Consider the following 25,632-nt stretch of genomic DNA (forward strand, 5'->3'; position numbering starts at 1 on the left):
AGATAGATAGACAGACAGACAGACAGATAGATGATAGAAAGATAGATATGCTTTTGTAAGTTTACATAGATAGTCAACCCAATCAACTGGCAGTCTTCCTCTAAGTCTTAATATTTTAAAGTTAGCAGGCATGAACGCTGGTTCTCTATCTTTCACTCTCACTGTACGACTGGCCCTTCTCTTTTTCTAGTCACATACATCCTTAATATATTGTTTGCTGAGAATCGCATTTGAAAAGATAAAACAATTAAATAAGATATGCTATATATTATTATGAAATACAAGGTTTAACAAAGAAATACAACATACACCAAAAATTATAACACAAAATAACGTGTAAGTACATAAGAGAAATGTGGGATATTTTGAAGGTAATCAAGGATTCTAATAAGCAAAGGCAAGAAGGGAGAATATTCTAGATAGTAGTGACAGACTGTGCAGACAGAAATAGAAAATTAAAGTGTGCAGGGATGAAATGTTGTAGAGAATAGACTATTTTGGCTGGAATGTTAGAGTAGATAGAGGAGAGTGATGTAAATCCAGTCTGCAAAACTAAGTTGGAGCCTAGCAGTGAAAGGATTTAAAAGACAGAAGAATTTACACTTAATCCTAGAAACTATAAGGAGCCATGGGAGCATCCCGAGCAGGAGAGAAATGTGGTCCAACATATGTTCTAAGAACATCAAATTGGCAGCTTTGGGGACAATGACTTTACCTAAAAAGCAAAGAGACTAAAGTCAAGAATGCAATAAATTGGTTATCTTGTGGGGGGGAGGAAGAGTGGGTGACCGAAAGTAAAGAATTGAGGATAACTCCTAAGTCAAGAACCTGGGTCACTGGGAGGATGGTGGTATCCTTAACAGAAATTAGAAAGGTAGGGAAAAAACGGTAAATGTAAGTTCCACTTTTAACATGAGTTTGAGATGCCTATGGGACATCTGGGATGCAGTATCTATCATGGAGTTGGTGATATAGGACTAAAGTTCAAGAGAGAGGTAAGGACTGGATACATTGATATACTGATTTATGACTATCAAATTCGTGGCAGTCATGAATATATTGCTATTCCATTAAAAATTTTAGGTCAACACTATTCTTGAATCCCAGGAGTATAAAACTTTTGGCAGCTTTTTAGGCACTGAAGAACAGGAGTTCAAAAATGAAAAATGTTGAAGTTCAGATATGTGTCTAGTCAACTTAATATCCATACATCTGAGATGAATTTTTAATTATAAGCTGGCCATCTCTCAGCCCCATTCAATACACAACATGCTCTGGGGGATTTCAATAATAATTCATTTTTATAAATGTTTTAAAGTTGAGAGTATTTACCTGAAAACAATCCGGTGACACAGGAAGCACACTATCATGCCCATTTTACAGATGAGGACACTGAGGCAAAGAGAGGTTAGCTGAATTGTCCAAGGTCACATGGGGAGCAAGTGGTACAGCTGGGATTTGACCTCAGAGCTCCTACCTAGATCTAGTGATTCTTCTATGGCAACACAGCTGCTGCTTCTACCAATACTGACAGGCTGACATATTTGTTGTTGTCGTTGAGTCATTTCAGTCATGTCTGACTCCTCATGAACCTATTTGGGGTTTTCTTGGCAAAGATAATGCAATGGTTTGCCATCCCCTCATTTTACAGACAAGGAAACTGAGGCAAACAAAGTGAAGTGACTTACCCAGGGTCACTACAGTTAATAAGTCTCTGAGGCCAGATCTGAACTCAGGAAGATGAATCTTTCTGACTCTAGCCCTGGTACTTTATTCACTGCATCACCTAGGTGCCCCAAATGCAGATATTATATTTAAAACGTCAACTGGTTTTAATATTGGCTTAAGAAAGGCATTATTAAGGAAGGTAAGATTGCTACAGTAAAGTAAACCGAAGTCAAAATGAAATAATTTTGTGTAATTTATACTGCTATAGCTCTCTATTGGCATGAGTAATACAGAGATGAGCATATGTTTTCAAGTAATAATAAAGACATTTTAAATCAATCTAAGCAAGATTTTTACAGGCTAAAAATGGAAATTTAACCTATACTGAAAGATTTAGTATAAGTCCTACTAAGCATCTGCAAAGCATAATATTTCCTAAATAATTCAAACTCTTAACTTGATTTGTTTGGGCTTTTAAAAATATAATTGAATGCAGTTTTACATCTTTATACTGATTCACCTAACTTGTTCTAGCTCATTTATAGACAGAAAGAAAGCACCATATAGCAAATTCCTTACTGAATGCCTCTGTATCTGTCTGGGTATCCCTGTGGGCACAAGTGTACATGAAAAGATAGAAAGAAAAGAATTAAACAGAAGTTGTAGGAATTATAATGAATGATGATTTTTGAGAGAGAGAAAAATGAAACATCTAATTTAGTTGAGCAGATAATGTGCTTCTTCCTCCTTCCCATTCCTCCCTTCCCCCCACCCCCATCTCTAGCTCTCTCAGCTGAACTTTTTTTTTCCAGGGTCTTGGAGATGTCTGAGAAAGAAAAAAAAAGCCTTAATTAAAACACCAAAAAGTACTGCGTGAAGCAAACATAAGTAAGATACCAATAAAGTCAGCAAACCAGAATGAAAACATTTTTTTCTTTCCTCTACTGCAAGATCATTTATTTTAACTCAGTACATGCAATAAACATGCACTTAAGAACAAACAGTGAGAAACAGCTCTGCAAATACTGGGCTGCAACACAGAATGAAGCAGGAAATGATGAACAAAGAAAGGAATTTCATAGATTCCAGATGTACCCTGGAACCAGCTGGGAAAATACAAGAAATCAAACTAAAGTCTTGTAAAGGTTAGCCCACTGTGATTTCTAGTGGGAGTTAGTGCATATTATGATTGCCATTAAGAATAGTCAAAGTGATAAGCAACCTGTAACACCTCAGAAATAGCTAGATTCTACATGGCAGTATATTGGCCAAACTTCATCTTCCTCCCCCCACCCCTTCAAAACATAGGAAGACATCCAAAAATATTTTGAATTTAGTAGACAGGGTGAATATTGCTCAGCTAAGGGTCAGTTACAGGGACCATAAACTTCACTTACTTCCCGTAACATTTTTACCACAGAAACCAAATTCATCCAATGCCTGCCCCAGAGTTAATAAGCAAAATATTATCTTTCCATAACAACTGAGATCTTCTTTCAAGGATTTTCTCATTTAAAGAAATGTTTTCTTTTAAAATGTTTTCTTTTTTCTTTGTTTTTCTAAGAAATTTGGGTATTACTGGGAAAGTGGTAAGAAAGTAATCTATTAAGTATTCAGAAAGAACAAAAGCATGTCAGAAACAGAAGTGCTGGCTATACAAATTCAAAATAAGGACCAACAAAATACACTCAGGGAAAAACACCTCAAGATTGTTGTGTGTGAAAAAGCCAAATGTGTCTCTATACTATAATAATTACATTAGTTACTATTATTATACTTCATAGTGTTATAACATTTTTATACAAATTGTCACATTTGATCAAATGATAAGCTTCCAAACGCATAATTCTATGAAGTGGGCAAGGCATTTTGTCCCCATTTTTCAGATGAGCAAACAACTTCAGAGAGAGCAAAGGACTTGTCCATGGTCACAAAACTAATGACCATGGGCATTCATCTCCTAATTCAATTAGAAAGAAAGTACCAGGGTATAAGTAATAGGAGTAAAGAATACAGTAAGAATATAACTGAAACACTGAAGTAATCTTCTTTCTGTACTCAACTCTAGTCTGTGTATTCTATTAGAGCAAAATATGAAAAATGATAGTGGAAGCAACTAGGATGCTCACAGTCTCCCCAAGCCCTCCCTACCCCACAGTATATCATGCAGCACTACAGGCAAATGTCTAATCATATAAACGAGTCTCTGAAAAGCAACAAATGAAGAGAATCTAGTATATTTATACTAGATAAATAATATACAAATGCTATGGATAAATGCTATTTAAAAAACAAAATCAAGGGGCAGCTAAGTGGCACAGTAGATAGAGCACCAGCTCTGAAGTCAGGAGGACTTGAGTTCAAATCTTGCGTCACACCAAACACTTGACACTTATTAGCTGTGTGACCCTGGGCAAGTCACTTAATCCCAATTGCCTAAAAAAAAAAAACTCCAATCTGAAACGAGCTTGAGACAACCTAGCTAATAGTAAGCTCTGTGAAGGTAGTGGCTGCTTTTGGTTTTGTCTCCATATCCCCAGGACCTAACAGAGTGCCCTGCATAAAGTAGGTATTCAGTGAATGCTTATTGGATTGGATTGTCTATCCCTCCTGAATGTCATGAGGCTATCCCCAAGAAGAATGTCTTTGATGTCCATTATCACTACTTTGGTCAGCTTTTAGGGAAGAAAAGTAGGTGTAAGCAAGTGGACATTTACTACTCTGGATGGATTCTCTTACTGTCCCAATTAACAGTCATTCTCTAAGACCCATCTCAAATCAATCAATCAACAGAGAGATAAATACAGAAATGAAATAAAATAATAGCATTTCTATAGCTCTTTTTAAGAATTGCAAAGTGCTTTATATACAGCATCTCATTTGATGCTCGTGCCTCTTCCACGAAGTATTCTTTGGCCATTGGAAACAACCACTCCCTTTCTAAACTCCTATTGTAAAAGGTCCACACATATAATTTACTTGGTACTAACTGGCAGATAGAGCACCACCCCTGGAGTCAAGAAGACCTGAATTCAAACCCAGCCTCAGACACTTAGTAGCTGTATGACCCTGGGCAAATCACTTAACCCTGTTTGCCTCCATTTCCTCATCTGTAAAATGGGTTGGAGAAAAAAATGACAAACTATTCTAATATCTTTGCCAAGAAAACCCCAAATGGGGTCAAAAGAATTGGACACAACTGAAACAACAGAATTTGTTGCTGCCAGTTATTTTTAAGTGTGTTTAGTAGGGTGAGGTATGTACAGGAGTATGCTCACACCTGAGATGATCGTTAAATTTTCAGTGTTTGTAGCTCTACTTTGGAAAATGGCAAATGCCACACATCAGAGTTTGATTTTTTTTTTTTGGTGAGGCAACTGGAGTTAAGTGACTTGCCCAGAGTCACACAGCTAAGTGAGTGTTATATGTGTCTGAGGCCAGATTTGAACTCAGGTTGTTGTTCTGCTGATTATCTACATTTATGAAAGTGATAGAGAAAATGTTAACCATGCAGATTAAATTTAAAAGTGTGTCCATTTTCATTTTCCAGAGAGCTGGTTATTAAACATTTACCAGGACATCCCTGGGTATGTATCTTATCTTCCCAATCAAATTATAAATTTCGTGAAGGCAGGGATGACACATTAGTCTTCTTCGTATCCTCCATATTACCTAGCACAATGCCTCCACATAGTAGATACTCCAGATTTATTGGTTGATTGAAAGAGAGGAAACATGATGGAAGAGTTCGTTTTCTTTACTCTTAATCTTAGACACATAATAGGTGTGTAATAAATGTTTGTTGATCAATAAATCAGTACCATTCCTCTTTTCAAATCAGGTGCTGGAATGGGACAGAATCTCTAACACAAGGATGCACTGGGCTCTGCATTGTAATGTCACAGAGCTCCAGAGCTGGCAGAGTTGATCAGCCAAATACCTTCCTGATATTTCTCTCTGAATCCTATGTTTGGAGATGGTGCAGCTGTCATGTTTGCTGCCTCTCCCTTTGGCATGCAATACATTGCTGCAGCTTCTGCAACAGAGATGATGTCTAGTCTGTTCTCTAATTGGCTATGGTACATGGTGTTTTAGGTTCCATCCCTAGGTCCTGAAAAATAAAATAACCAGCGCTCACTCGCGCTCTCTCTCTCTCTCTCTCCTTCTCCCTCTCTGCCTCTTTCCCTTCCCCCACCTTCCCAATCCTTCCTGGGGATAACATGGCTACTAAGTTCACATCACCTAAGAAATACAATACAGGGAAGGAAGAGTTAACTAAAACACAGAAGCTCCTGATACAGATGAGCCAAGAGGATTTGGCAGAGAAAGCTAAATTACTCAGCACTAGAAGTCTGTCAGATATTGCTACCTTGATCGGAAATCTGCTCTAGCAACGGACGTACCTGGCCTGTTGACTAACCCAGAGTCTGACGCCATTCAGCTCATTGCATTCCTGAGGCTGCACCATTTCTGCCAGATACAGTTCAAGAATTCATACTGGGCAAGCAAGTTTTCCCCCAAAGGCTGCTTTTAAATGGCCCTGAGGGATCTACAACTGCTCAAGATCATTCAGAGTGCCACAGAACCCTGGAAAATCAGGCCATTTGGACCAGTCACCACAACTTCCCCGAGAGCTCAACCTCTCTAATTTGTCTCAAATTTAAAGACACCTTAATCGATGATCCAAATTGATTCTTGTTTATTTTGAAAGGGTTAGAACTGAAAGGATGCTCTGATTCTGCCATTGTGTTCTTCAGCAAATCACTTAATGTCTCTGGGCCTCAGTTGCATATCTGTAAAATAAAAGGACTGGTCTACCTACAAGCTCTCTCAGTTCTAAATCCTGGGCTCCTAAGCACCACTAAGGTCCCTAAGCTCTAAAACTTATGATCCTAAAAACTATGAATTTTCTAGGGCCAGTTCAGATCCCACAGGAACCTCCATATAAGTATCATTGGTACCTGTTTTAAGTGTTGGCTAGGGTACAGTTAACTAGAATCAGAAGACTTGGGCTCAACACCTACCTCTGATGTTTCCTGTGGATGTGACCTTATGTAAATCTTTCAATATCCCTGGACCTCAGTTTCTTCATCAGTAGATGCCTCTGAGGGCCTTTCAATGGTGATGGGAAACACAGTAGGAAGAAAAGCCCTTCTTCAATTTGACTCCATCCTAGAATTGTTGATTTACTCCATACCACTCCCCATTCACATATACTAACTAAAATGGGCTCCTTTCCATCCCCTCATTCTTGTCCTATCCCTCTGCTCACAACATTCTCCCTTCTTAGACTCCACTCTTAGACTCCCTTTCTTCATCAATTGAAGCTCCTGCTTTCTTTAAGGCCTAACTCAGGGGCTACTTTCGCCATGATACCTTCTTTCAAATACCCCAACCCATGCCCAAGGTTGAAGATGATCCATCACTCCATAGATCCCTTATTATACTTGGTCTATACCTCTCCTCTACAGTCAACACACTCTTTCCTATCAGAGTTAGTTTGTACATGTCTTTTCCCTACAATTAGATTATAAGCATCTTGAGAGGAAGGTTCATGTCCTATCTTTGTACTACCTTCACCATTACCAGTCTAACAGTCCCATAAACACTAAATTGAAAAGATTGATGACTAGCCGGGTATGGAAGGTGATCTGAAAACTAAAGTAAGAGAAAATGTGAGAAATAAACATAATAGAAAGAGTATTGGATTTAGAGTCAAGAAGCATGGACTCAAAACTACTTCAGATATTTACCAGGTATGACTATGGACAAGACAAAGCCTTAGTCTCCTCACCTCTAAAATGGGTATACTATCCTTATTCCCTACCTCACAGGATTGTTGTAAGGAAAGTATTTTACAAGCTTCCAGATGTTATATACAGATAAGTTGTGATTATTTTTATTAATCTCCTTAGGAATTGTTAGTGAGCCAGCATTTCAGAAGTGATGCTGAGATGAAGGAGTATCAGGGTGGAGGAGCAAGAAAAACCCTCCAAACCCAGCTGAGTTTCCACCTCCTCCAGGAACCCTTCCTTGTTTCCTCCTGCCAGGGTTCTCTCCCTACAATGCAATGGAAAGAACATGGTCTCTAGAGTCACTGACCTGGGATTCAAACCCCGTTTCTGAAGTTGTATTATCTTGCACACATCAATAAACTTCTCTGAGCCTCAGTTTCTTTATCCGTAAAATAAGAGGGTTAGACTAAATGCCTTCTGGGCTCCCTTCTAGCTCTGTCTATGATTCTAGGAATTTTTATAGCCCTGATGTTTACAACAACTTATTTTATCTTCCTCTATTCATTTAGCAGTTTCATAGCTAAATTGTCTCAGAAACAAGATTATAAGTTTTGATGAAACCAAGAACAAGATATTTTGCATAGTGCCTAATACAGACAAGATGCTCAATAAATATTAGCAGAATTGAAATTTTTATCTTACAGATATTTAGGATCATGCTATAATAATACTGGGGAGTTAACTTCTTTAAATTCTTTTTCTTTTTTTATTGTTTTTCATATCAAGTACTTCCTTGGATTGAGGATTCAAAAGTGGACCCAAGTTGTGGTTGCCACTTACAGTATTCTGAAGGCAACTATGGACTAGTTACCACCTCTTCAAACCTCTGCTTCTTCAATAGGGATCGATCAACAAGCATTTATTAAGCTCCTATTTATGTGCCAGGCTCTGTACTACACATAGTGCTGGGGAGACAAAGGCAAAAATAAAACAATCTCTTCCTTCAAAAAGCTTATATTCTATTAGGACATACATACAACAAATATACAAATAAGGGTATATAAAAATGTCAATTTGTTGAGAACCTAAGTTTTTGCAGTCACTGAACTAGCAGCCTCACAGGGTTGTCATGAAGAAATGCTTTGTAAACCATGAAGGCCTATAGAAACTTTGAATGATTATTATCATCAATAAATGATCTGTACTAACATATGGCATGAATGTTCAAGTAACTGACTTCGTTCACAATTAGGCTAAACTCAAGCCTGTGCCAGAAACAAATATACCTATTACATAGTTGGGTGCAGGACATTTCATGAGACAATACATCTAGGGAATTGTACTTTTTTTTTTTAACGTAATCATTTATTAAATACTTAGTCATAAAGAACACTATTTTTATGCACTAAGCTAAAAAAGTCATCTGAACCTAATTCTGAAAATTAACTATACTTTAAAACATAATACAAAAAAACCCACCAAAACTTTATTGAAGCAATAGGGTATGCCTGGACACCTAAGACCTATTATCATGCAGTAGGAGACTGAGAAACAACAGAAATACAGCACGCCCTTGATCCAATAACCAGTTGTTGAGCTGAGTTGAACACAGCTCATTATACAGATAGGCTTCAAGTCAGATCATGTTCCTAAAAACAAACACATATAGAGAAAAAGTCCAATATGAAAGAGTTAGAGGCCAGAAGGGGGGGAAGGGTCTTATCCTTCCCTCCCCCAACCCTTGCATCATGAGGGGTTTCCTCTGTTTTATATGAATATGGGCATTGTGCTGAACACAAAATGCCTCTTCACATTCTATGACACTGGAACACAAAAGAAAGTCAAATGGTGAAGGCCGGAGAATATGAATCTCCTTCCTGAAATAGGTTCCCATGAACCGAGAAAGTGGGGATTTATGTATTCAGAACTATCATGAGCAGTGACCCCACCCCCACCTTCACCGATCACATGAAGGCTGTTAAAGGAAGGATGAGTATTTTTTTTTTAGCGTGAAGGGGAGATGGTGTTTCACTGGGTACCACTTCCAGCTAGGACCCTCCAGGTACCCTTGATGGACCCCAATTTCATTCAGGCCTCCAGGGAGACCTGCCAATAGGGCATAAAGGAGAAAGAGAGAAACTAGTGGCTAAGGGGCAAATTATTTAAGTCTGAAGAAAACATTAAAGAAAAATTAAAAGCTTAGTAAACATAGTAAAAGAGGAAAATAAGCTATATCACCCCTTCACTGAGTACTTTCAATAGTGAATTAGGAGTCATAAATCCTGGTTTCCATTCTCAGTAAAGTTACTGATTCATGGTGTGACCCTGAAGTATGGTTTAAACAAAAAATCATTTTTAAATGGCAGACTGACTTCTTATGTACTAGAAATGACATGATAAAAACACATAATAAACACAATTAAACATATGGATGAGCATAAGCCCAAGCAGTTTAGAAAAATCCCACTATGCATTTTCACAATATGGTAATGTTGGTGGCCAAATGTATTTACCTGTGAAATGGGTAGATTGCTGATGCCCTTAAGAATTGTTGGAGTGGGATGTAATAGTCTTCAGGTAGACATTCCTCTTTAGTCTAATGTATTAAAAGGAGAACCACACTACTAGCAAAAATTAAAACCACGCAAGCCACACCGCTCCATTCTCATCAACATGCAGAGATTTACCTATTGACCCATAATTAAAAGGATATGCCTTTTGTGTTGTTTTTTTAATAGTAATGGTGGCTGGGCCATATATAATCATTGCCTCATCCCCCAAAATGGTAAGTAGCCAGTGAGACACATGTTGGGGATAGTTGGTCAGGAAATCAAGGATTTCTCAGTTAACTGGCCTCATAGGGATCAAATCTAATTTATACCATAATATAACCACCTGAAGGAAGAACAAAGCATCACACAAAGGTCAACAGGAGTCTCAATGCAAAACAAGAACAAGAATCACAAAAAACCACAGCATTGAAGAAGGTGTGTTGGAACTTGGATAACATAGATTAAAGTTCAAACTCCACCACTTACTAGCTATGTGGCCTTAGGATAAGTCATTTAGTTTCCATGACCCTTAGTTTCTTCTTTTGCAAAATAGAGGTAATAATTATTTCATTACCTACAGGTGAAGATTAAACAAGATAATGTGTGGAAAGCTCTTTGTGACTATAAAGTACTATACTGTTGCTCAGTTGCTTTCAGTCATGTTTGACTCTTTGTGACCCCAATTGGGTTTTCTTGGCAAAGATACTGGAGAGGTTTGCCGTTTCCTTCTCCAGCTCATTTTACAGATGAGGCAACTGAAACAAACAAACAGGGTTAAGGGACTTGCCCAAGGTCACACAGTTAGTAAGTGCCAGATTTGAACTTATGAAAGATGAATCTTTCTGACTTTAGGCCTAGTACTCTATCTACTGTAACACCAAACTGCCCCACTAAAGTACTATATCAATGCACATTATTGTTATTGTTATTTCATAATGAACACAATCCCCTGACTTTGTCGTTGCAAATTCCAGTAGAAGAATTGGCCAAGTACACTGAAATGTTCTAAACAGAATCCTTGCAGCAATGACCCAACCGAGTGCACCACGTCTCCACGCCATACTACATTCTCTAGGATTCTGTACTACTATCCCAATATGGTCAAAGCAGTGTCAGATGGGGGGAAAGGAAAAAAAGGGGAAATTTTTCAAAGAAAGCTATGAGTACTTGGTGCTGTTCTTGGCCCTAGCCCAAGAAATAACAGGTACAATTTACATCTCTAACTAGTAAATAAAAATAAGGGCAATAGTGTTATTTAAATGCTGATATACAGGCTCTCTAACTACGATATGAACCACAAATTCTTTAGAGGCCTATCGGTTTTTCAAAGCAGCCTTTTCTTCTGTATTTCAGGATGAGAGTTTGAGTCACTAAAATTCTAGGGCAGTGACATTGCATGCCACATTTTGCTTGGAGTCAGGGAGGGGATTTATCACAACAGGCAACCAGAAGCAAATTATTTAAACCTGAAGAACAACTTAAGGTAAAATTAAAAGCTTAGTGTACAGAATACAAAGATGAAAAAATAAGCCAAATCACTCTTTCATTGAGTAATTTCAATAGTCAATTAGAAGTTATGAATCCTGGTTTCTATTCTGGGTAAAGTTACTGATTCATGGTAGGACCCTGAGCAAATCTTTTGATGTCTCTTTCAGCAGCCCTCTATGAGCTTATGATGCTTCCCGGTAAAATGCCTGGAATACTTCAATTAAATGTGCTACACTGAGTACATATAATAAGTATCCGTGTTCTTACTCAAGCAAGGGTGCTCACTTTCCTCAAAAGCAATTAAATTGAACTTTAATTCTGATAAGTGATTATCTCATATTCAAGGTTCATGCTCTCTTGAAAACTGTAATTGTAATGAGTAACACAGAATTTCAAGAAAACTAGTCATACTACACTGTAGACACTAAATGTGCCTGCATGCAGGCATTAACAAGTCCAGTGTTTTGTGACCCTCTCAATGCACAAAAAAATCGCTATTTTCGTTATTTTTTTTTTATCCCACGGTCATCTTGTTGATCTATCACTTCCAGTAAGCACAAAATACACACTCAAATAAAATGCTTCCCAGACATCCCAATGCCCTGGAGTGGGCCTTTCATCTGACCTAATAACCTTTGCTAGGGAGAGAATTCACTTCCTCAGATTCCAGTCCCATAGTCACAGTCCTGGAATGGTTTTTATACTGATGTGGGGATGGGAAAAGGGAAGACGATTCACATTTGTATAGCACATATTCAATGATTGATATTATTTGTATATATCCTAAGCTTTGAATTTATTCACCTTCTAACTGAGTCAGCTGACTATTCTTTTCCCTCCCTCAATTATATGTAAAAGCAATTTTTAATATTTGTTGGAGGGGGTTTTTTGTTTGTTTTTGGTTTTGTTTTTTTCTGGACGCAATCAGGATTAAATGACTTGCCTTGAGTCACACAACTCGTGAGTGTCTGAGGCCTGATTTGAACTCAAGTCCTCCTGACTCCAGGGCCAGTGCTTTATCCATTGCACCATTTACCTGCCTCCACCGTTTGTTATTTGTTTTTTTTTTTCTGAATTCCAAATTCTCTCCCCCCCTCCCTCCTCTCCTCTCTCATTGAGAAGGCAAGCAATTCGATATAGGTTAAACATGTGCAGACTTATCCTCTGCTGATGAATTTATTAGCTCCCTTTCTGTTTGGGCCAGTGCTCTCACTGGGTCTCTGCCCTCAGTACATTAGAAAGCAGAGACTTAGGCAATGGCTTCTCTGCCAGGTGTTCAAGGCTCTCAACATGGTCACTCAAGTTCAAAACTTCAGTGCCATCTTTGATCCCTTCTCCCTTGCCCATTACAGACCATCATGCACTAATTCAATTCAATTCAACAATTTATTAAGAGTCTACTATGTACAAGGCACTGTGGTTAAGCCTTTAAGTACACAGAAAGAAAAAAAAAAAAGGAAAAAAGTCCCTGCCTTCAAAGAGGTTGTATCCTAAAGGGGATGTCAAGGAGGAGGAATACAATATTTACATAGATAAATTGACAAGATATGAGAAGGAAGAAAGTACTAACAACACAACAGGAGCAGGAACACCTTCCCCCAACAATGTGGCACCTGCAATAATCCTTGGAAGAAGCCAAGAATTCTAAGAGGCATAAGATAAGACATTCCAGGAATATGGAGCAGCCCTGAAAAGACATAGAGATGGAAATTGGCCAATATTGCTGGGATGTAGAGAATATGAAAGCGGGTAATAGCAAACAAAACAAGTTTGGAATGGTCAACTGGAGTCAAGTTGTGAGAGACATTAAATGCTAAGCTGAGGAGTTTTGTCTTGTCTTGTTTTGTTTTATTTTTTATGGTAGAGGCAAGCAGAAATCACTTCTGGAGCAGGAGAATGATTTGTTCAGACTTATTTAAGCAGACTTCTTTTTTGCAACTCTGTGGAGGATGAATTGGGAAAGAAGAAGATTGAAAGCAGGTTATGATTACAGTTCAAGCAAGAGGTTATTCTGACACTAAAAAGCTATTGTGTCGGGTCATTTAACTTTGTTAGGCCTTAGTTTTTCCATTTGTAAAATTCGGGTATTGGTAAAACAAATGAATGAAAGTCATTCTTTAAATACTTAAAATGTGCCACTGTTCCAAGTGCTGGGGATACAAATACAAAATGGAGACAGTTCCTGTCTTTAAGGAGTTCACATTATAAAAGAGAAAGACAGTACACATAAGGAGAGTGGTGGCCAGGGAGTTTTATTCTGGCTTGGAAAGTCGCAGGGATGATGAAAGGAGCCACAGGGATATAGTCTTGTATGCCACTTCTAGTTGCAATGATAGCATTGAATTCACTATAGTTCTACAGCAGGAAAGGAGGAGGGAGGCTACCAGCGAAGGCAGCAGAGGATGGCCAAGATGGAAAGTGAAGCAAGGCAAGTTAGAGAGAGCTTACCAATTAGCACAGTGCAGCCCCATGGAGTTCCAACACTTAATGGGTCAAATTTTCTAGGGTATGAGGACAGGCCAAACCATCCTTACTTCTTAAAAAATGGTAAACATTAAGATCTGCCTCAGTCTTTTCTTCCTTCCTCCATTATCTTGCTTCTTCCTTTCACAGCTCCTGGATTCTCATTCCCTGAGCCATTGAAGGCCATACTACCAAGGCTGTGGAAGGCAAAGCATATGGTGGCAGAATGCCTCGATTTTTCAGTCCATGGTATAGTTTGAGCCCAGAAACAGTGAGACATTTCCCAAACTTTCTTCTACAAAACTTTAACATTCTATGTGATACAACTAGGAATTCCACGAGCAGAGGTCAAGGCTAGTAAATATTTTTCCCTCTGAAATATTAACTGTAGAATGATGCACTGTGCAAAAAAAAAAACTGATTATATGATTTTTCAGGATGAAAAAAAGACTTAATTTCTTTTTACTCCAACATTTCCACAATCCCTCTTTAAGTCCAAAGTATATTCCATGCCCCTACACCAGCATTTATGGGATTTCCTCACTATATTTAAAGCCTCAAAAAATTATTTGGAGAAATTAGCTTTGGAATCAATGATGCAGATGGATGCCCTTTCCAATACTAGATTTCCAAGTGCCATATAGATAATTTATTCCTTACACTTTAAAATCCTAAATAGAATTGTAGGACCTACCATTCCCTGTGTTTGTTTGTTTTCAGGCCAACACATCAATTTCACTTCTAAATATGTCCTTTTCTCCTGTTTAAAATGTGTTGTGCAGCTTTTATGATTCCCTAAATACCTTCAGGAAGAAGCAATTAACTTCACTTAGTTTCATCTTTTGTGGGTTTACAGACTGAAATGGCTCGTTAGCATCAGAGAAACCAATCAAAGCATTCTCCATGAAACTCTTCCCATTTCATTCTCTTTGGAGTGATTATTGCCAACTGAAATCATTTCTAAACTTTGTCTTCTGATAAGGCTCTCCTTTGGTATCTTAAGAAAATTCCTATGACTTTCACATCACCTACTATAGCACCAGCTGCCATCTTTTTCATAAGCCTAAGGTCCTCTCTATTCTCTAGTCTACCAAAAAGAAAAACAAAACAAAAGAGAAATGAAACACCTACTAGCCGAAGCCTAGAAAAATCACTTGGATACCTGAGGAAAAGATTAAAAATGGTCCTCCAAGTGAATTTGAAAACTGGTTAAAATAATAAAGCGACTAAAAGCTACCCTAAACTGGGTTGAAGCAACTCTAAATGATCCCCTTCTGATTTAAAGAATCATCATACCAAGCCTGGTTCTAAAAGTCTTGGTCAGGACTTCTTAAGTCTTGGCTATTACATCTGCCCCTACTGTTTCTAGGCCTTGCCCATTTCTATACATTCTCTTCACTCCCCAAACCATGGGTTAAAAATAGCTAATTATCTAGCTGCCAGCCTTCTATTGAAGCAGCATCTAAACTATTTTTAACTCCAGGGCACTAAAAAACTGCCTGAAGTTCCTTGAAGGCAATAATCCTATTTAACTACTAATATGTGTTCCATCTTTACACGCCTGTATGTGCCACACACCCTTACTTGTTGGCTCACCATCAGACCTGGACCCAGGCCGGGCAGGTCTCACCTCCCCCAGGCTTCCTAAGTCCCTGAACTGTTCATAAAGTGTAGACTGCTACTTAACAGTTTCATCTCTGGGGAGTAGATTCTAATTTGCTATTCATTGTTCTAACAAAGCAGTTGTCTACTGTGTAGGGGTTCTGCTCACTCCATCAAGTTGGGAATTAGTCAGATTTCATTTGTGATTAAACTGAATTTGAATGGGGGTTTCAGGAGATGAAGGACCAAAGTAAGACAGCACCTGAGCCCTAGGAAAGTTTTCTTGAATAATTTGGATTCTGCCTATATTCCCTGCATGGAAAGAAGTGTCAGTTTTAATCCATTTCTTTTAGACCAAAATAATTGTTAGCGCTTTCTTTTCAAAGCATATATTTTCATCTCACAGAGAAGTAGCACTTAAAATTATGCACAGTGCCTAGGTTTTCAGCATAGGAAAGCATTTTTGGCCAGAGTTAACACTTGACTATCTACCAAGTTGACAAACGGCTGTGGTCTTCATGGGGGAAACTCACATCTTGGACAGTTGGAAAGAGCACTATTTTGCAATAAGGGGACCTGATTCAAATTCCTATCTTGTCAGGTACTAACCTAACTGTGTGACTTAGGTAAGTCTTTTAACCTTTTTGGGCCTCAGTTTCCTCATCTGTAAAATAAAGGCATTGAACGACCTTCACTGAATAATTAAATGATCCCTTCAAGCTTGAAATCTATGATCCAGTGAAATTATATATCTTCTAAAACATTAAAGTAGCTGAAACACTTCATATTTAAAATTATAGAACTTGGAGACAAAAGACCTTAGTGATTGGTTACATAGAGTAATCCAGTCTCCTACCCAGTAGGATCATTTGCATTCTTAAAAAACACAGAAAACAATACCTTTGCAACTTTTTTCTTAACCAGACCTGTGATTTCATCAGTGTAGGGAACTGTCCAAGACGAATTTCTCTTACTAATCCAAATTTAGCACCTGCTTTGCCACTTATACAGAGCTGCTGGGGATTAAGTGACTTGCCCAAGATCATACATCCAGTATGTGTCCTGGCTCTGAGGCCATCTTCTCTGTTCTCTATGTCTTGATGTCTCTCTCTGTTACAAGAGTAAGAACTAGAAGAAAAGAACCATAAAACTGAACTTAAAAGCATTTTATATAATTTATCTTAAATTCTGGTGCTTAAGAAAAAGCAGATTTAGTTAGAGGCAGATGCAGGAGGTGGTAGATGGAGATCTGTGGATACTGTCAAGAGCTTTCAGAGGTTTGGGGCATTCATTTTTATGGTGTTTAATGGTATTTCACAACATCTGGCTTTCCTTTATCTTGATAAATATATAACACTACTCATGCTTATTAGCCATGGTTGGGGTCAGAATCGTTTTAGGGTTACCAATGAAATGAAGGGAGAAAGGATAGAGCAAGAACACTCCCTTAAGTCACTGGAAGAGTTGAAGGAGGACCAGGAAAAGAGTTTAAAAGGGGAAAAAAGAGCCAGATGCATCGGCTACAGCAGACTATCTGAGCTGCAATGGGTTAAAAAAAATCAGAACAAAAAAGAGAGTGAAGAAAATGAGACAATATACCACAGTCAGCATCCACTGGGAACTTAGGGACACAAAACTTGGGGAGTGCCTATTCATATCCCCTAGAGCAAGACTATGACACAAATGCATAACAGTTTGCGTGTCCTGTTAAAATAACATAAAAATATTCTCATTACTATATGTGGGTGGGTGACGTAATTTTTTGAAGTATAGCTTAACTTGGAGATGCTTAGTGATAGTCTACCTTCTATCCTACACAGAAAAAGGCAAAAACCACGTCAAGAGCCAGGCTAAGGGTACAGTCAGAATGGTTGTAACTATAAAGTAAATATGGGTGAGGAGCAGGTAAATCCCAGAGCTGTTCCTATAAGTGTGTAAGGAGTTATCAATCAGATGTTCACTCTCCTTCCCCCTTCAAAAATTCTAGAAACGGGGGGGGGGGGGAGCTAGATGATGCAGTGGACAGAGCACCGGCCCTGGAGTCAGAAGAACCTGAGTTCAAATCCAGCTTCAGACACTTGACACTTACTAGCTGTGTGACCCTGGGCAAGTCATTTAACCCCACTGCCTAGCCAAAAAAAAAATAAATAAATGAAAATACTAGGAACAGAAAGTTCAGTGCTAGGGTAAGTGAAGTGAAAGAGGTTAAGGAACCTTCAGGAATACAGTATAGAATTTAGGGACATGCTTTAGCAAGGTCCAAGTAGGATTGTGCTATTTACACCATTTCATTGAATTATATACAGATTCACATTGGATTTGTCCTTCCATTCTGATGATGTAACATGTAGGAACCAGGAAGCAGCTTGGTGACTCAGTGGATACAGCACTAGGCCTGAAGTCAGGAAGACCTGAGTTCAAATGCGACCTCAGACCCTTACTAGCTGTGTGACCCTAAGCAAGTCAATTAACCTCTGTTTGCCTTGATCCACTGGAGAAAGAAATGACAAAACACTCCTGTATCTTTGCCAAGAAAACTCCACAGATAGTATGGTTCATGGGGTCACAAAGTGTCAGACACAACAGAACAATGTAAGTATAAAATTTAGTTTAACAACTCAGGAGAGCTACTTTTACATCCTAGTATATAACATTTGCTTTTTTAGCATGAATCTCTGTATATTAATATTTTAATTATCATATATTTATTAGAACAAAACTATACTTTGAAGTACTAAATCCTTCAGCAAAAGAAATGAAAATAGAATATTAATAAGGTAGTAGCATACAAGAGCCAGGATCAAATTTATGTTGCCAAGCAAAAGCCTTTCCATTGTAATTTTTCCACCCAATCATCTTCCACAAATCTTAATGTTGTTTCCTTTCAGGTTCTAAAACACTGACTCATGGAAATGTCAGAATACACTTCCTCAAAGTAGCAATCTTATAGGAAGTGTTTGGTCGTACATGACACGTTGTGAGTATTGTTAGGGTTGGGTTTTTTTTTAATATATGATACCATCGCAAAAATACTTTTCACTAAAGATACAAAATGTGCAAGATTTTAAGTCTGTTGAAGAATATTTTAAAAAAAGAATATACCAAAATAATAAGTTGACACACACAAAGAAGGCTTAAATTGCATTATGTTTAATGAATGAAATCCCAGATTCTCCTCTATACATTCAAGGAAATGTTACTTGAAAAAAAAAGTGGAAAGGATAAAAGAAATAGAAAAAAGAGATCTTCGAATGTTCCAATTCATTTTCTTATTGAAAACATCTTCCTATTACTGATTCAAGTATTTATTAAGCTCCTGCTGTGTGCCAGACATTGGGAAAACAAAAAGACAAACAAAATACTACCTGCCCTCTCAAACAGCTTACATTCTATTGATAGAAAATGACATGCATATAGAAAATCGAATGCAACTACAAAATACAGAGTCATTTCCTTGAGGGGAGGGAGGGGAATCAAGATAGGCTTCCTTTAGGAAGTGGCACTCAAGCTGGACTTTGAAGGAAGATAAGGAGCCAAGGAGGCAGTTCATTCCAAACACAGGGCATGGCCTGTACAAATCTATGGAGACTAAATTCAACAGCTATTTTAAATTTAGCACTTTAAAGAATAAAGACTTCCCAGGACATGCCACTACCAAAAAAAAAAGCCATTTCTAATATCCCCCTTTTCTCTAGTAATGGAATTATTCATTATTATACAATATTTTCTTTAAAGAGAACTTTGAGCTTAGGAAACACAAAACCTGAAAGCCATCCATTGGTTAGAGAGACAGGACAATTATTATCTGTGTTTTGTTTAAAAAAAATGTTTTTAAAGAAAGAAAACCTCACAGATGAAGTAACTTGCCCTAGGACATACACTGTGCCAATAACAAAGACAGGACTTGCTTGCAATTCCAAGTACCAGTCATAGTCTAAGCTATCTATGAGTCTGAACCACTTCCCAATAAAAAATGAAATGGTATATGTTTGCTAAAAATTCTCTCTTCTTTGTAGTTCACTCCAAGCCCACTTATTGGCTTGTTCCCTGTCTTCAAAACTACTAACAGTTGTGCAGGGCAAGGCAAAAATACTGGCCATAAACAAAGAGGATTAAGGGAAATTGAACAAAAGCTAGGCACACCACCTGTCTAGGCATTGGATCAGTCCTTTACCTCCTGTTTGACTAATATGGCTTTCACCCATGCCACTGCACTGAAGCCTAAAGACATGTTCCAACATTTAAATAAATCTAAACATCAAACAATTACACGAGTATGCCTTCTTCCAGGATTTCCAGCCACAAACACTAATTCAGTACAAATGACCTCAAGCATTTCTCTGCTCAGAAGCAGTGTGATAATCGCCTTCTATGCATAGCCACTAATTGCCCCTGAATAGAATGCCATCTTCCTTGGCAATGCATTCACACACTTCTTTATGTGCAGTTTCAGTATCAAGGTAAATGCCTATTTTGAAGGGAAAAAAAGGAAAGTCAGGTTTTATTCTCAGAGCTATATCTAGGGAGTTGATGATTGGAGCTTGTACATTTCTAGGATGGCTACTCATCTTCCTAGTGATATTATCATAGAATATTAGGGTACTCCCAAAAGGTTCAAATAATACTCAATCCCCACTGAAGGATTAAAGGCAGCAGATGCTCCAACCATCAGATTAATCCTCACCCTCACTCTGGTGTTTTGCTTGCTTGGTTAAAGTAGAAAGCAAAAGGGAGGAAGGAAGGAAGAGGAAGGGACCAAATCAAATAACTTCTTCAACCCACATACCATCCAAACCAAGTTCCTCTATGTTACTCATTACCAAATCAGTGTCCAAGATTCTCTTCTATGAATGGCAGATGGTAAACTCAGGAATATGTCCAGTTCAACTGTTGTGCTTTCTTTATTGGCTATGAGAATTTAGTCAATTCAGAACAGTATAAAAGAAAAAATGAGCTCAAGGAAACGCATTCTTTTTGTTTAAAAACACTGCTGGAATTCTTCCTTGAACAAACAATTGCCTGCATTGAGGCTATCTATAAGGGTATGAGTAAAAACTAGTTTAAACTGATTGGATAGATCATAATTAAATTCACTCATTACTTTGCAGTCACATCAAGTAATTTTCCCCCTTTAATTAGGAAAATGCTTTTTTTTTTTACTGCTACATTATATTCACATCCTTCTGGAAATAAACCTGGGTAGACAGATTATAAAATGAATTACCTAATCCAATGAATACTGACCGTACTGCAGTATCATTGCTTTCTTACTTGATCAGTCATATTAAAGTGAACAACAAAAGGTTTTTATATTATCTTTTGCTACTAAATTTCTCAGTTTATTAAGAGAGATCAACCAAACAGGCAAGAGAATTCCCAATCACTTGCAAGGCACTGACACAACCTAATTGCAACACTTTCAGCATAGTGTCTAAGTGGTGGTCCTTAAACCAAAACAAAACAGACAGGAAACAACATACTGATTAGGGTAGCTTGAATTCCTCGGACTATATCAAACACCAGCTAATACATAAAGTAGAGACAGGGTCCTCTTGTATTTACAACAACAATTTTAAGTGGGCACAGAATTAATTGGGAGAGCCAGCTCAATGGATGGACAAAATCCTGAGCAACGTTGATGCTTTACACAGCTTTCAAAAGGACAATTCTCAAACCAAACATCCCCTCATCTGGTTAACCTCCTGAAATTATGTCTTTATTACCTTAATTGACTGTATCAATAATATGAGGTACCAAAGTTTTGTTCTGTAAAATATTTACAGAGGGACGATGGGAAGAAAAAACAAGAGTCTCCAGACACCACACAGGGTTCATCTAGGTTAGGACACAATAGCCCTACCATCTTAGCACCTCCTATTGAAACCTACTTTAATATTAGCAGTTCAATCAGTAGCATCCAAATCCCTGTCTGCCGCAACATTCGAAATAACGACCCATTGAGAAAATCTGAAGCTATTCTGTGTGACAGAAAGCAAGCTGAACAGCAAGGCTGCTGGCTTTGTGTCCTAGTCTGGGCTGTCACATCTCTCACTGAAACCATGCAAACAAACAGCCCTGACATTTTTGCCTGCTTCGATTTAGAGTATAAACCTTAATATTTTCTCTCACACACTGGCCAGCTGGCTGGCTAATATACCTTAATGGAATCAACCTAGCCTTTGGTAGTGAGATCCTTAAAGACAGAAAAACAACCAAATCAGAGACAAATAATCCCATCATTTATGCACAAAGTAATGTGCTGGAAGCTGAAAAGTGGACCTCCTCATAAATATAATGGAGCTTATAGACCAAAGAGCATTACCAGGGAAGGAAGTCCCTTGGAGCTGCAGTTGACACAGATGTGAAGGTTCCGTTGCTATTATAACATATTAAGCAACACACACACGCTACAAGTCGGAATGAAAACTGTCATGCCCTGCACCAAGTCACATCTCTCCCTGCCAAGGCAAACTCAGCTTCCCCAGACACTGGCTGACCGGTTCACGAAGCTGGAAACCCCCCTCCACAAGCAAAAACGACTGGATGTGAGTTTTCGCTTTCCAGGGCCGTCCCGGCCAGAGAGGACTGTGCTTAGCTCCCAGAGAAGAAACCGAGTGAGCAAGAGAGGGACCACGGATTCAGCTTTGCCTACTGCTTGCCCTAACAGCAGTTACTCCGGGAGGCATCTCAAATGCAACAGACGCCTTCTTTTTTTCCTCAGGCAAGGTCTCTTTTCTGGTTCCCTCTCCAGAGGATCTCATTCTCGCCTCCGTCAGTCCTTACCATCCGGCAAGAGCGCAAGCTCTGCAAGGCAGCAGAGCAAGAGAAATGAGAAGAGCCCAGGGAAAAGGGAGCGCGGGGGTTGGGGGGCAGCAGCTTTGCGAGGTGTCGGGGAGACACTGTGATTCCCAGCCTACGTAAGCCTTTGCGAAGAACCCAGACCACCCTTTGTCAACTGCCCAGCGAGGGGCTGCGGGAGAGAGCTGCACCTTTCTTACCTATTTTAATCTTCACGCTTTGGAAGACGCGAAGCCCCTCTTCCTCTACCGCCATGCTGCCTGACCGTTCGCCTGTCTGCCCACTTGTCTGACGGCTCCAGCAGTCTCAGAATCCGCACCGAAATGCAGCCGCCGCTGCCGCCGCGGGAGAGCAGCCCAGGGCTGGCCTGGCTGTACCGCAAGGGACAAGCAGCAGCAGCAGCAGCGAGACCTAGGAAGAGGTGGAGGAGGAGCAGCAGCAGCAGCAGCAGCTAGCAGCAGGAGCGCGGCGCGCACTGCGCAGCCCCCCGTCCCCGGGCTCTTCATTCTGTTTCCGAAAGCCGACAGCAGCCCCCAAGCGCCAGCCCACGCTTTCTGCCTATTGGCCGAGGCTCCGGGGGCGGGGACTGTTTTGCTCCGCCCCCTGGCGGAATCGTGGTTTCCCATTGGTAGTATCTTCAAAAGGGCCCGGGGGCGGAGACGGACACTGAAAGATGGGTTAGGAGAGGACTGAGCCCGGGATTGTCTGGCTAGCCAAGAGCCTGGTCCCTGAGAGGCAAGGGTGGTGGGGTGAAGGGTTTGTGCTCCTCCTGGACTTGGAGGCAGTCAGGCAGCCTCAGGAGGTAGCAAGGATGGATTGCCGGCCAGTAGATGCCTTCCTAGGGCTAACTGTGGCCGTGTGAGCAGTATTTAGGATGCTCAGTTAAGTGGAGTACCTGGGGGAGCACAGAAGGCTAAGGGCCTTTTCTGTTCCTTCCCTCATCCGTGAGCTTTTGTATGGCCAAACTAGATAGACCTTAGCAACTGACTCCCTTGCTCTGCTGCAAAATTCTCAGGGGAACAACGACAACGGTTGGACGGAATGCTTTCCAGGAGAAGCTACTGCAGTGGGCTGTCAGCTGTAAGGACTGTAATGCCTCATCTGTTAGCGAATTCTCCCTATTCACGCACTTATCTTTTATCTCGCACCTGGTGAAGAAGTTGATGGCCCTTCTTCCCTCCAAACTTCAACAATGTAACCCATTTATCTTCCCTCTTTTAGGCTGTGACATGGACCAGGCAAACGAGAAAGATGAACATCCTGCAAGAATCAGCTGAGGTGCCACCATATACATAAACCCTGACACCCCTACTCCTCCATTAGCTGTCTCTGCCTTTATCTGCTTAGCTGTTTGCACACTGTGTCCTCCATTATAAAGTAACCTCCTTGAAGGCAGGTTATTTTTGTTTTCTACACACACACACACACACACACACACACACACACACACACACACACACACACACATATCTGACAAAGCATCTTGCGTACTGTAGGCGATTGATAAATGCTTGCCATTTGACACTGGAGGAGTTGCCTGTCAAGAGGAGGGGCCAGCAAGGAGGCCCTGGAGAATGTCTTTGTCAGACTCCCAGCGTGGTCTGGGCACTAGTCACCTCTTTCCTAATATCTCAGGTCAACTGAAGCACGACTACAGACCAGTCGATAAATTATCCTCTTGCGAGATTTCTTTGAAATCGCTCTTTGTCAGTCCAAGAGGACTTAAGTTTGTTAACTTAGAAAGCCCGGGGCAAAGTCCGTGTATTTACTCAGGCTTTTCCTGGTGGGACACTAGGCTTAGGAAAGGAGTAGTTTTTGTTTTCTGTCTAGACTCCTTAGGATGACTAAGGGTGGGTTACCTATTAGTTGATGGGCCAAGGTAACAAGTGTTTTTAAAAATGAAAGAGGACCTTGCTGCTCAGTGGCAAAGGTATTTTAGAAACCCATTCCTTGAATATCAAAGAGTTTAATTTTCACTAGGTTTTTTTTAACAAGTTGCTTATAGTTTTTTTTAAAAAAGATACTGTATGTCTATTAAAAAGAGAGAATTCGTTTTCAAATTCACTGGGTGTGGAGGCTTAACCTGAGTGAATTTTTTTTGTTTTCTGGAAATAACTTTCTTGAGAGATGAGACATTGAAATGCCTATTTAATTAAATGTTTTTAATTTACTGTCAGTTTAACTGTACAGATATGCCTTGCTGATTTCAAAGTACAGCCAAATAATAGGTCTCTGTGATCTATATTTGTTTTAACACCTTTCTCCCTCTATGACCCCATTATGGACTTCAATACAGAGATTGCCAAGGGCCTTCTTTGTAATCTAGAGACTGCAAGAAATTCACAATTCTTTAGGAAAACAATATCCTATCTCTGCTACAGTCAGGCAAACCTCTACAAATTACACTCATGTGTGTGTGTTTAAATCATATGAATGAAGCCTGATCAGGAAGTTTTTATGTGGGATTATAGCAGCTACGGTTGATGAAGTCATTTGGATTATTGGAGAGGACCTAGCTTTTGATTTTGGTTCTATCATTAAGCCAAATCAATTTTTCTGTGCCTCATTTTCTTGATCTGGTGAAATTGAAAGTATGTTACCTAGTATCTCCCTTTTCATAGGTATGATTTTAAAAAAGGCTAGTGAAATATATGTCTTAAAAGTATCTATTGTTCTCCAAATAATGTGGGTTTCTTTTTACATAGAATACTTCTCAACAAAGAAATGTGCTCTAATGGAAATAGACCTGAGTCTAGTACCAGTTCTGTCACCAACTAGCTGTGTGACATTGGGCAAGCCAGCTAACTTCTCTGGGTTATGATTTGTTTCCTTAGAATGAAGTGATTGGATTAGATGGTCAGTGAAGTCCGTTCCGGCTCTAAAATTCTGTGATCTAAGAGATGATTCATTCTCTGTCTGGAACTTAGAGAACTCCAAACAGGCATCCTAAACACTGCTTGTACTCCTTCCCCCACATCCTGACCCCAGTTTTACCTCCACTTCCTCTCATCCTCCAACATTTTCTTTCCTATTAATTTTCTCTTACTCTCCTGATCTTCCTACTACTATTATTTCTACAAGCTTTCATTATCCCTGACCTTTATTTCTTTTTGTGGTTGCCTTGCTCTTTTTCCATCATTCTACATTTCTTTCTCTGAGACTTTCAAACATTAAGCCATAAAAACGCTGTTCTGAAGGTTTAAAAACACATCTGTGAGATGAGAAATCTGCCCAAAAGATGATTCAAAAAAGTTCTAAATTCATCTGTGTATCCAACCACAGAGAGCAAGAGATAAGACATACATACGATTTTTTTTCCCTTAAAG

The 25,632-nt window shown here is 39.3% G+C and overlaps 1 protein-coding gene across 2 annotated transcripts in view; it reads right to left on the reverse strand.

Moving 5' to 3' along the window:
- RASA3 (RAS p21 protein activator 3) overlaps positions 1 to 22,816 on the reverse strand; it is a 289,853-nt gene extending 267,037 nt beyond the window's left edge. For both annotated transcript variants that reach the window (XM_020965141.2, XM_020965140.2), the window contains exon 1: positions 22,507 to 22,816. In XM_020965141.2, the coding sequence (XP_020820800.1) occupies positions 22,507 to 22,561 (55 nt within the window). In that variant the 5' untranslated portion in view covers positions 22,562 to 22,816. The remainder of the gene's footprint in view (positions 1 to 22,506) is intronic.
- Between the last annotated feature and the right edge of the window lie 2,816 nt (positions 22,817 to 25,632).

This window comes from Phascolarctos cinereus, unplaced genomic scaffold (genome assembly GCF_003287225.1).
Source record: "Phascolarctos cinereus isolate Bilbo 61053 unplaced genomic scaffold, phaCin_HiC Scaffold_7;HRSCAF=346, whole genome shotgun sequence".
Classification (NCBI taxonomy): Eukaryota; Metazoa; Chordata; class Mammalia; order Diprotodontia; family Phascolarctidae; genus Phascolarctos; species Phascolarctos cinereus.